This window comes from Gavialis gangeticus, unplaced genomic scaffold (genome assembly GCF_001723915.1).
Source record: "Gavialis gangeticus isolate Ggan-Ray unplaced genomic scaffold, GavGan_comp1, whole genome shotgun sequence".
Taxonomy (NCBI): Eukaryota; Metazoa; Chordata; order Crocodylia; family Gavialidae; genus Gavialis; species Gavialis gangeticus.
In genome coordinates, this window is record NW_017728998.1 from 40,410,717 (window position 1) to 40,421,715 (window position 10,999).

At 44.1% G+C, this 10,999-nt stretch overlaps 1 protein-coding gene across 1 annotated transcript in view; it reads left to right on the top strand.

Moving 5' to 3' along the window:
- Positions 1-634: 634 nt before the first annotated feature.
- Positions 635-10,999, top strand: part of NFATC3 (nuclear factor of activated T-cells 3) — a 193,219-nt gene continuing 182,854 nt past the window's right edge. The window contains exons 1-2 of the mRNA XM_019505292.1: positions 635-770; positions 4,407-5,670. Coding sequence (XP_019360837.1) covers positions 635-770; positions 4,407-5,670 — 1,400 coding nt within the window. The remainder of the gene's footprint in view (positions 771-4,406; positions 5,671-10,999) is intronic.

Genomic DNA, 10,999 nt, shown 5'->3' on the forward strand with positions numbered 1-10,999 from the left:
GCCTCCACCTCACCTCACTGGGGAGGAAGGTTTCTCAGCCAGAATGGCTGACCTGCTTGACTGGGCTTTAAACTAAGCCTGCTGGAAGATGGGTGGACAGCCACCAAAGCAAGTCCACTAGGCAATACCTACAAAACAAATAGGTTAGGGCACCCAAGGGATTCCACTCCTACCCCAGCCCTGGAAGGGTGTCCTCCTGGGAATGTCAGGAAGCCTAGGGCTCCCAATGAGACGCTTATGTGTCTGTACACAAATGGAAGGAGGTTGGGGAACAAACGCAAGAGGAACTGGTCCTCCTACTAAACAAGAAAGACTATGATCTCATAGGAGTAATGGAGCCCTGGTGGGACTCCAGCTATGACTGGGCCACAGGTATAGGTGGCTGTACCTTGTATAGGAGAGATCATGCAGATAAAAAGGGTGGGGGTGTAGCTCTATGTCAAGGATAGCTTCACATCTCTGCAAGCTGACTTTGGCACCCAGGGAAGGCAACTAGGGACCCTGTGGGTTAAAATATATGGGGAACATGGCATGGGACACAATGGTATGAGTCTACTATAAAACCCCTAACCAGGAATGAGAGAGTGACCAGGAATTCTCCAGGGAACTGGCTGAGGCTACACGCTCTTGGTGCATGGTTGTCATGGGAGACTTCAAGTACCCAGATATCTTGTGGGCAGAGCACTCGGCCAAATCCAAATGGTCTCAAAGCTTCCTCGCGTGCGTGGATGAACTCTACCTGACTCAAGAAATCTATGGACTCACCAGAGGTAAAGCGCTGCTGGACCTGGTACTGGCTAAAGGGGATGACCTTGTCAGCAACCTAAACATTGAAGGAAAGCTAGGAGTTGGTGACCACAAGCTGATCATGTTTACTATCCATTGCAAAGCTGGCAAATCAGTCAGCAATGCAGAAGTCCTTGACTTTAGGAAAGCTGACTTTGATAAGCTCAGGAGGCTTGTTGTTAAGGCTGTAAGGGACCAAGACTCAGCAGGGAGAGGAATCCAAGAGGAGTGGTCACTCCTTAAGGGAGCAATCCTGGAGGCACAAGGATGTCCATCCCACCTTGGAGGAAAGGTAGCAAAAGGCACAGCAAACCCCTTGACTCAGCAGGGAGCCCGTGGACCTCCTATGCCTCAAAAGAGACGCTTATAAAGGATGGAAGATAGGAATCGCCACAAAGCAGGATTATTCTGCACTGGTCCATACCTGTAGGGAGCGAACCAGGAAAGCCAAGGCTGCCACTGAATTCCACCTGGCTACACATATCAAGGACGATAAAAAGTCCTTTTGTAGTTATGTGGGGATTCGGAAGAAATGCAAGGGTAACATTGGACCCCTGCTAAACCAAACAGAACTGACACCCAGGAAAAAGCTAACCTGCTTAATGGGTACTTTGCATCGGTTTTTCATCAACCCAAAGCCAAGATGCAGGACAACCAGGGTAAGGCTGAAATTATACCCAGCATCAGTGTAGACCTTGTAAAGGAATACATTGAGAGGCTGGACACCTTCAAGTCACTGGGTCCTGACAGATTGCACCCCAGAGTACTTAAGGAGCTGGCAGGAGTCATAGCCTAGCCACTGGCAAAGATTTTCAAAAACTCCTGGCACTCAGGTGAAGTACCAGAAGATTGGAAGAAGGCCAATGTGGTGCCCATCTTCCAGAAAGAGAGCAAAGTAGATCCAGGGAACTACAAGTCAATCAGCTTGACCCCAATCCCTGGTAAGATTCTGGAAAAATCATCTAAGAGTCCATTCTTGATAAGCTGGCTGATGGCAACATCCTGAGGGGACAGCCAGCATGGGTTTGTTGTGGGTAGGTCTTGCCTGACCAATCTCATCTCCTTCTATGGCCAGATGACATATAACCTGGACAAGGGAGAAGATATTGATGCCATATATCTGGATTTCAAAAAAGCCTTTCATCTTGTGTCCCACAATCTCCTCTTAGAAAAATTGGCCAACTGTGGTCTTGGCTACATCACAGTTTGATGGCTGGAGAATTGGCTCCAAGGCTGGACTTAAGAGAGTCAGAATGGATACAGGTGTCAGAAGGGGATTGGTCAAGTTTGCTGATGACACCAAACTTTGGGGTTGAGTGTCCATGCCGGAGGATAGGCTGGTGATCCAGGCTGGCTTGGATAGGCTGAAAAGGTGGGCAGATAGAAACCTGATGACTTTCAATACCGACAAATGTAAGGTACTCCACCTGGGGGTGGGGGAAGCTGCGGCATTCTTATAGGTTTGGTAGTGCTATGCTCGCTAGCACCAAGGCTGAAAGGGACTTGGGGGTCATGATTGACCACAAGATGAACATGAGCCACCATCTGTAGCTGGTAAAGCAAACCAAACTCTGGCTTGCATCCAATAAATGCTTCTCAAGTAAATCTCAGGATGTCATCCTCCCACTCCAATTCTGGGCTGTACAATTCAGGAAGGATGAGGAGAAGCTTGAGAGAGTCCAGAGGAGTGCCACACACATGATCAGAGGGTAACAGAATAGGCCTTATGAAGAGAGGCTGAGAGCCATGGGACTCTTCAGTCTGGAAAAGTGAAGGCTCAGGGGGGACCTGGTGGCGGCCTATAAGTACATCATGTGTGTGCATTAGGATCTTGGGGAACATCTGTTCACCAGAGCACCCCAAGGGATGAAAAGGACCAACAGTCACAAACTTCTCCAAGACCGTTTTAGGCTGGACATAAGGAAAAACTTCTTTGCTCTTCGAGCTCCCAAGTCCTGGAATAGGCTCCCTCCCAAGGTGGTCCAAGCACCTACTCTGGACTCTTAAGAAGTGTTTGGACACTTATCTTGCTGGGATCCTTTGACCCTAGCTGACTTCCTGCCCTTGGGACAGGGGGCTGGACTCGATGATCTCCCGAGGTCCCTTCCAGCCCTAATGTCTGTGAAATCTATGAAAAGGTAAGAAGTATAGGCTATGGAAAAATGTCTGTTTGTTTAAAGAAAACAAAATATTTTCAACACCTATTACCAAGGTACTTGGATACTTTACAACATTATTGCTAAAGACATTCTGATATTTAGAGATGTACAGTTTTAGTAGAATCCTGTTTGCAGCCAATTACTGTCACAGCTTAGTGAATACTGTCTCTGCAAGGCACACAGTTAAAGTATACTAGTTATGGCAACTAACCTTGTTTTGCTTATCTTTAGGGGATAGGTTGGTACACATTTCTTTAACCAGTTCCAGACATGTTTTTTTTTTTTTTTAGGTCTAGACAAGAGCTCTGTATTTATGTACTCAGCTGATTCCTTTCCATCCCAAATGTTGGTGGGGAGTGGGATGGGATATTGTTGCTATTGTTCTCATTCTTTTTGTAAGAATTATCCCAGAATGCAGAAATACAAACCACAGAGCTGTTGTGTGGCCCACAATTGACCGTGAGCAGGCATTGTTGCTTGTTTTTGTAGGTCCTGGCCAGCATCAAGTTAGAGGGAGGGAATTGGGTGACTGAATTGTAGTCAGTTTTCTGCTCTAGGCTTCAATCCCCACCCCCCCTTTTGCTTTAATCAGGGTTTAAAGTTGAAACATGCATCAGGGTGAACTAGGTTCCGAGGGACATATCCCTCTAGTAGTCTTTCTTAATGGCTGTTCTTATGTGTACCCCTGCACTGATGAAACAATAGCTAGTAAGTAACTGCTCTGCTGGTAATAAAGCAAGTGTGATATCTTGTAGCTCCTTTCTGTCTTGCTCTTGAAGTTGGTGCTTTGCCATCACAGGAGTTGCTCCCTGTGGTTCTACAGCTAAAGGCTCTCGGTTTTCAGGGCTTGCAGTCTACAGCTTTTTCTGGAATAGGATTGCTTAGGATACCTCAGCTTTAAGTAAAAAGCCAAACGTGCTGACCGGTTGCACCATAAATACCATTGTTGCACATGCCACCCAGAACTGAATGCGGACCTATTTATAATCTGAATAAAGGTTTGAATAGTGAATATTTTTTGTTTCTAATCCAATTTTAAAGGAAGTAAATGCTGTTAAGCATTTTAACTATTAAGTAAATGACAAGCTGGACTACAGCAAAGTACAGTCTTTGCACATATCTACAAGGAAATGGTATTTATTGAGGATGCATGAAATTTCATATCGATCAGAAGAAATTTCTATGTTTTCTGTATAATGTAGAAAATATATTTACACCAACTTTTAACTTAAAACATGAAATCTAAATACTTTTAATGGTATTTCCTACACATTGAAATAACAATATATTATGGAATCTGATGAAAATAAGCAATGGGTGAAAGGTGGTGTGTGGTATTGGACAAAAATTCCTAAAATGTTTTCTCATGAAAGTATAAATGTATTTAAATGTAGAAGTTTAAAACTCTGAAAGAGATCTGGGTGAGAGATGCTTTCCATGATACAACTCTTTATTTTGTAGTCACTTCCCTAGGGAAACTGTGGCATTCAGCATGTGGAAAATCACAAAGACCTGCTAGGGTATATATCTTATTGAGTAAAGAGACTTTACATACTAAGTATTACACTCTGACTCTTCCTTTGTTTCCTTTTCCAGATCTTGAACCAGATGACTGTGCATCCATATACATCTTTAATGTAGACCAGCCATCATCATCTGTAAATCAGCCAATTTGTATCCCTCGCCATGGATTGCAACCACACACCTCTCCTCTGTCCCCACCTGCCAGATTGCAAGGTCATAAAAACTATGAAGGGACTTGTGTGGTACCAGAATCCAAATACAGCCCACTAGGTGGACCCAAACCATTTGAGTGCCCTAGTATTCAAATTACATCTATTTCTCCTAATTGTCATCAAGGAATTGAAGCCAGTGAGGATGACTTGCACACAAATGGCACAGAAAATGAATATATGGAAAGGCCTTCAAGGGACCACCTATATCTTCCTCTTGAGCCATCATACAGGGAATCATCCCTTAGTCCAAGCCCTGCCAGCAGCATTTCCTCCAGGAGCTGGTTCTCAGATGCTTCCTCTTGTGAATCCATTTCTCATGTTTATGATGATGTAGACTCTGAGCTTAACGAAGCTGCTGCTAGATTTACCCTTGGATCTCCTTTGGCATCTCCTGGCGGTTCTCCAAGAGGTCCAGGGGATGACACTTGGCAACAGCCTTATGGATTTGGGCATGCCTTATCACCTAGACAGTCTCCTTGTCATTCTCCTAGAACTAGTATTACAGATGAAAACTGGCTAAGCCCAAGACCACCATCAAGGCCCTCTTCAAGACCTACATCCCCCTGTGGGAAGCGACGACACTCCAGTGCCGAGATTTGTTATGCTGGTTCTCTGTCTCCCCATCATTCTCCAACTCCATCACCTGGCCACTCTCCCAGGGGAAGTATAACAGAAGATACGTGGCTAAATACTTCTCTTCATAGTATACAGGGTCTTAATTCTGGCCTGTCACCATTTCAGTGTTGTACAGAAACTGACATCCCTCTTAAAACAAGAAAGACCTCTGAGGATCAAACTGCCACTTTATCAGGAAAAATAGACCTCTGTTCTGAAGAACAGGGTAGTTTATCACCATCCCTTGAAACTGCAGATGATTGCTCAGGATCGCAACACACATTAAAAAAGGACTTGCCTACTGACCAATTCCTTTCTGTTCCTTCCCACTTTACTTGGAACAAACCAAAGCCTGGCCATACTCCTATTTTTCGGTAAGTTTAAGAACTTAGAAGCCCCTGTCAGATGTGCTGTGTGGATATTTAGTGTGTTTTATTCTAATGGTAAGTTATGAGCTTTGTGAATGTCTGAAAACTGGATTCTGGTTGTAGAAATGTAGTAGAGCCAACAGATCTGCTTCCTTATTAAAGTGCTCCAGCCACACTAAAAATTGAGGCATCTGAAGCTAAATGTGATGCCAGTGAGCAGGCTGTTCCAGCAGAGAGTCCAGTGGAACTTCAGTATGAATGCAGCAATGGCAGGAGTGAAAATGTATAAAAGGCAGGTTTTTCCATAGCAAGGAATCTCTCTCCTTTCCTGCAGTGCCTATTGTGCTTTGGTGTTGTAAATCCCTAAGAACAGTAAAGCATTAAACTTGGCAAAAAAAAGTGATCGTATGGGAATATGCCTTTTCGTAGAGCAGTTAAATACCCCATTGAGTCTTCACTTTTTCAGTCCTGCCTTGTTTGCTGCTTTTCTGTTTGCTAAAATAAAATCTTGTAAAGAAAGCTAATCTGATTACTGCAGTGCTTTGAAATCTTGTACCCTCAAATGTCTTAGCATGGTTGCCTTTACAGCTTTTTCCCTTTATACCTTTCGCTTTATTTTTAAGTGTTTTTTTTTTTAAGCTTTTTGCTGTTTTCCCTTACTCCACTCATTGAGCTACATGCTACATAGAATGGTGAGGGGAAAATCCATTGATTCTTCAGAGCAGAGCTTCATCTCCAGCACTTCTTTATCTAAGGAAAAACTGATAAGTAGGATGGATACTGTCTGAGCATGTAACTCTTGCAACTCCTTGGAAGCAGTAAGGAAAAATTAGTTGTTCAAGGAGCTGTCCCCCACTGGAGCTGCAGGTAAATATTGTGTAGGGGCAGACATGGATGGGTGTCTAGAATTCAGCAGTTTTTTGTCACCTCAAGAAGGGTCAGCTTCAGGAGAGGAAGCAGCTGTAGACTACGCAAGGTTTTTGGTGGTGCCTTCTTTGTTTAGTACCAGTTTAAAATCTAGCTTTCTCCTGAGAGCAGCTCCAATTCCTTTCTGAATTCATTCTTTCACATTGGGGAATTTAGTCATTGCATCATCTTAGATATGGAAGACCTCTCCTTCTGAGCCTGTTAAGCAAACAGGTCTGTATTGGCAGCAGAAGGTTCGTTTGTTTTGTTGGCCTTTGTCTAAGGAAACAGTCTGCTGATGGAAGGGAGACAAATGTATGAAGACCAGTAGAGTGTGAGTGTGTTTTTAAAGACTTTCTGTAATTGGTCATGTGAGGCAGGGTCTAGCACTCAAGTAGATTATAGCTTTCTGTCTAATGGAACTGGAAGTGACTTTTCAAAATTAACTACAAAAACTGAGGAAATATTTTCAGCCTCAGCAGGTGCAACTTTGCAAATCATAACATTTGAGAACCCTGCCTTGGAGTAAAATTTAGGGAATCTCTAACAATTTCTCCACACATACATGCAGCTGAGCCACGTGGGTGTTGGGCAGCAACTTAAATTGATATATGTGAAGAATCTCTGTTGCCTGGATTCTTAAATAGAAAAAAAGAACCTTTTATAAGCAGGATTTGTGTGGAGGTAGAACACTAATGCTGGAGGAAGAGGTGTCTAATGTAACAGTTGTGAGAGTCAGTCAGAGTACCTGTGGAAGCAGGGCCTTTCAGTGTTGGGAAGGTTCAGAGGTGCAAGGGTTCAGAAGATCAAGGATGGAACCGTGAGAAGGAGATTTCTGGGTGCATACAGGTTACATTATGATTGGCCAGAAGAATGGGGTCCTATAGGAGAAATATGGAGGGAGGGGAGGATGGAGCCATGGGGCAGTAACAGATGCTCATTTGAAGGGAAGGCTTCATATGGTGAGTGGGTGTGGGGAGGCTTTGTAGTGAGTTCCTGGAATAGAGGGACATAAGAGAGTGCACTCAAGGAATAATTGGTGGAGTAACAGAGGAAAACAAGGAGCCAGATGAAACATCTTATAGCAGGGGTGCTCAGACTTGTGCCTGTGAGTCGCGTGCAGCCTACAAAGCCTTGGAATCTGGCCTCTGGGGCCTCTCCATGGGTCCGGAAATTTGGCATGGGAGAGCGGCAGCAGTTAATATTGCCTCCTCTACCTGCTGCCAGAATCCCAAGCCCTGAGCAGTGGGTCAGAGCTGAACCATGACTACTTTTCCTCCATGGGGCTGGGCCACTCCCTTTTCCCTCTTCTCTGCCAGGTTGGGGCTGAGCCATGCCCCCTTCCTTATGCCGGGGAGGAGGAGGGGGAGCAGACAGATGGCTGGGCTACGCTCCCATTCTCTCCACCCTGCCTGGTTGGAGTCAAGCCATGCCCTCTTCTCTGCCCAGTTGGATTGGGCCAGGCTGCACCCCCCTACCTGCTCCCCTCCACATGGCAGGGGCCCTGCAGCACCCACTTTGAGTGCCACATTGAGTCCATTAGGCAGATCTGGTCCATGGAGGGGCTGGGCACTGCCTATCTGGCCCACTAGCCAAAAAGGTTCAGCATCATTTCCATACTTTAAGTTAAAGCGAAAAACCCATAAAGTAGAATTAGGGTGTTGACACACTACATGCTTATAGTGTTGCAACTGACTTATAACATTGGCACAGATAAAGAACAGACAGATGATATAACACCTTACAGTAACAGTACTCAGTCCAATGCAGAATAATGCTGAAAGAATTTGGGGTAAAACTGCACCTGTGAAACTTGCCCTGGCATCATGCCTGTAGTTTACTTCAGGGTAGCAGTTTACTCCTTGCAAATAGCATGTTCTGCACCCGGACACAAGGTAGGAGCCACTAATAGTTGCCTACAGTGTACTCCCCTGGGATAGTGTAAGCCATAAGTTAAGTGCCTAGGCTCTTTATAGACTGCTAATGAAATTTGTTTCACAGAACAGGTGTGCCCAGTAGAAGCACTTCTACAGAATATTAATGAAATGAAATGACTGGCTTCTCATACTATTTCTGTCTTGTGCTAGTTTTTCATTAGCACATCCTTTCAAATCCTATTGTAGATGCATCTGTTCATTTAAAAATGAAACCATACCCAAGTCCCCAAAATTTGTGTGTGTGGGGGTGGGGGAGTTATGCTCACATCAGATCACTGATGGATACTTATGCATGCAATAAAGAGGCTTCCCTTTTCAGAAGACTTTAGGTTTCTATATTAAACCTCTGAGACACTTGAGCCATCAAGGAAAATTGTCATAAATACAATGAATGAACACAGATCTCCTCCACTCCCTTACTTCCACTTATATTAGTGGTGGTGGAATTGTTTCTGGTTGTATTTTTTCATGTACTTGTCTTTGACTGACTGAGAACAACTTTGGCAACTTAAGGGTCTGAAGTCTTCTGAAGTTGTGAACATCTGGGAAATTTGCTGATACTGATATTTGATTTGTCTATCTGCTCTGCAAACAATCTGAATTTTGAGCGCCTTCTCCAATGAGGCCAAGTAAGTCATAACTTTGAAAAATAGTAATTCTGGAAAGTGTTAATCACTGCTTTCAAATGAGTCTTTGATCTATAGATTAGTGACAGACAAAATGAAAGGAGCAATTATGTTCCCCTTTGTAGTGGCAGCTGAAAAAACAGAAGCTGCCAACCATGGCACCAGGCCACAAGACGAGAACTAACACAGGGAATAAAAGTAGTTTCCCTGGCAATGACAGCAAATGCATGGGCAAGGGCCTTGACTATGGCCGTCTGTAGATGGAGATCTAAAAGCAGAGAAAGCAGTTTGAACATAGACTTGGAAGAAGGCAGCAAGACTCTCTGGCTGTACTTTTCAGAAGGGTAGACCAATTTTAGGAGCAAGGAAACTTCTATTTCTGTAATATTCAGGGAAACAGGACTTTGTCCACTGTTTTCTTCAAACAGGATGGCACCAAAGAAATACCAGAGTTATTTTTTGTTTGTTTTTGCAAGATCTCAAATGTAGGTTATTTGGGCAAAGAGGAACAATGCTTTAAGTGGCCCTCTGATTAGGAGGGGCTTCAGCACTCAACCTCCCAGGAATACTTCTGGTTCTCTTTAGAATTAAATTTTAATTTTTTCACTAGAAAACACAATGTATGGATTTCATCATTTTAATGTCTGGTTTACCAGTAAAAGTAATTAAACATTTTCCTTCTGTCCCATATTTTATGGGATTTGCAGTGATGCTTCCATCATATATGTGACTTTTCTTCTCTTCCCCCCCCCCATCCCCCAAATAAATATTTGAGTTTACTTTTATCCATTATGACTTCACTGCATGATCAGCTAGGGAGATGATAAATAAAAGGAGGTGAAACTTCCACTTCAGAAAAAGCCATTATTTATGTGTGAAATCTCCCGCAACCATACTTAAGAAGGACATAGTTGCAGCTATTGTGAAGGTTGGGTCCATTTGTACTATAGAGTACTACATTAGAGTCCATTTGTACTATAGTCTCCTTCCAGAAACCGTCTTTTTTTTTTTAATAAAGTCTAATAAAATTGTACTACATTAGGATAATAAGTAGCAACATTTAGGATAAATTAAAATCCAGGTTAACTATGCTGGAGATGGTTCACATTAGGATTTGTATAGTCAGTTACCCCCTTCACAAAACAGGAATGGTAATCAAAACAGTGGCAGCTCTTCATATGGCTAGGGACAGACATTCAAAAAGCCTGAGCCTGAATTTAACCTGGCTAAGTTAAATCAGTTTTGTATGGACAGACATCCTAGAAACGCAGGCACATGCCTGCAGTAGCTCAGGCTAGAAGCTGGGGGGGCACTAGAGCAGCCCTCCCTTCCTTTCCGCAGCATGGAGCTGAAGGGGGTGTGGCCAAGCTCTGGGAGGATGCTGTGATTAGCCCAGCAGGGAATTGATAACAGTATTTATCACCCCTAACTCAGTGTTTATCACCCCATTAAGAAAACAACAGAGGGACATTACTAGTTATTTCTTGATTCTGTCTGTTGATTCAGCACAGACTATGGCCAGCATGTGGTCTGTTAGCTAATACACAGATACCTCCTCAGCAAGGCGGAGGTGAGGGGGGAATACCTCCTTAGCAGGGAGTGATGAGGGGAGGGGGAAGCAGCCCACAGTCTCTGGAGCTCCAGCCCAGAGAGCATGCGAGGATGCTGGGGGTGTCTGGTTTATCTTAAACCAGCAGCAAGGGGTCTGAGACAGACATTGCATGAACTGATTTCATAGTTTCTAGGGTCGGAAGGGACCTGAGCAGGTCATCGAGTCCGACCCCTTGCCATGGCAGGAAAGAGTACTGGGGTCAAACGACCCCAGCAAGGTGTACATCTAGCCTCCTCTTAAAGACCCCCAGGGTA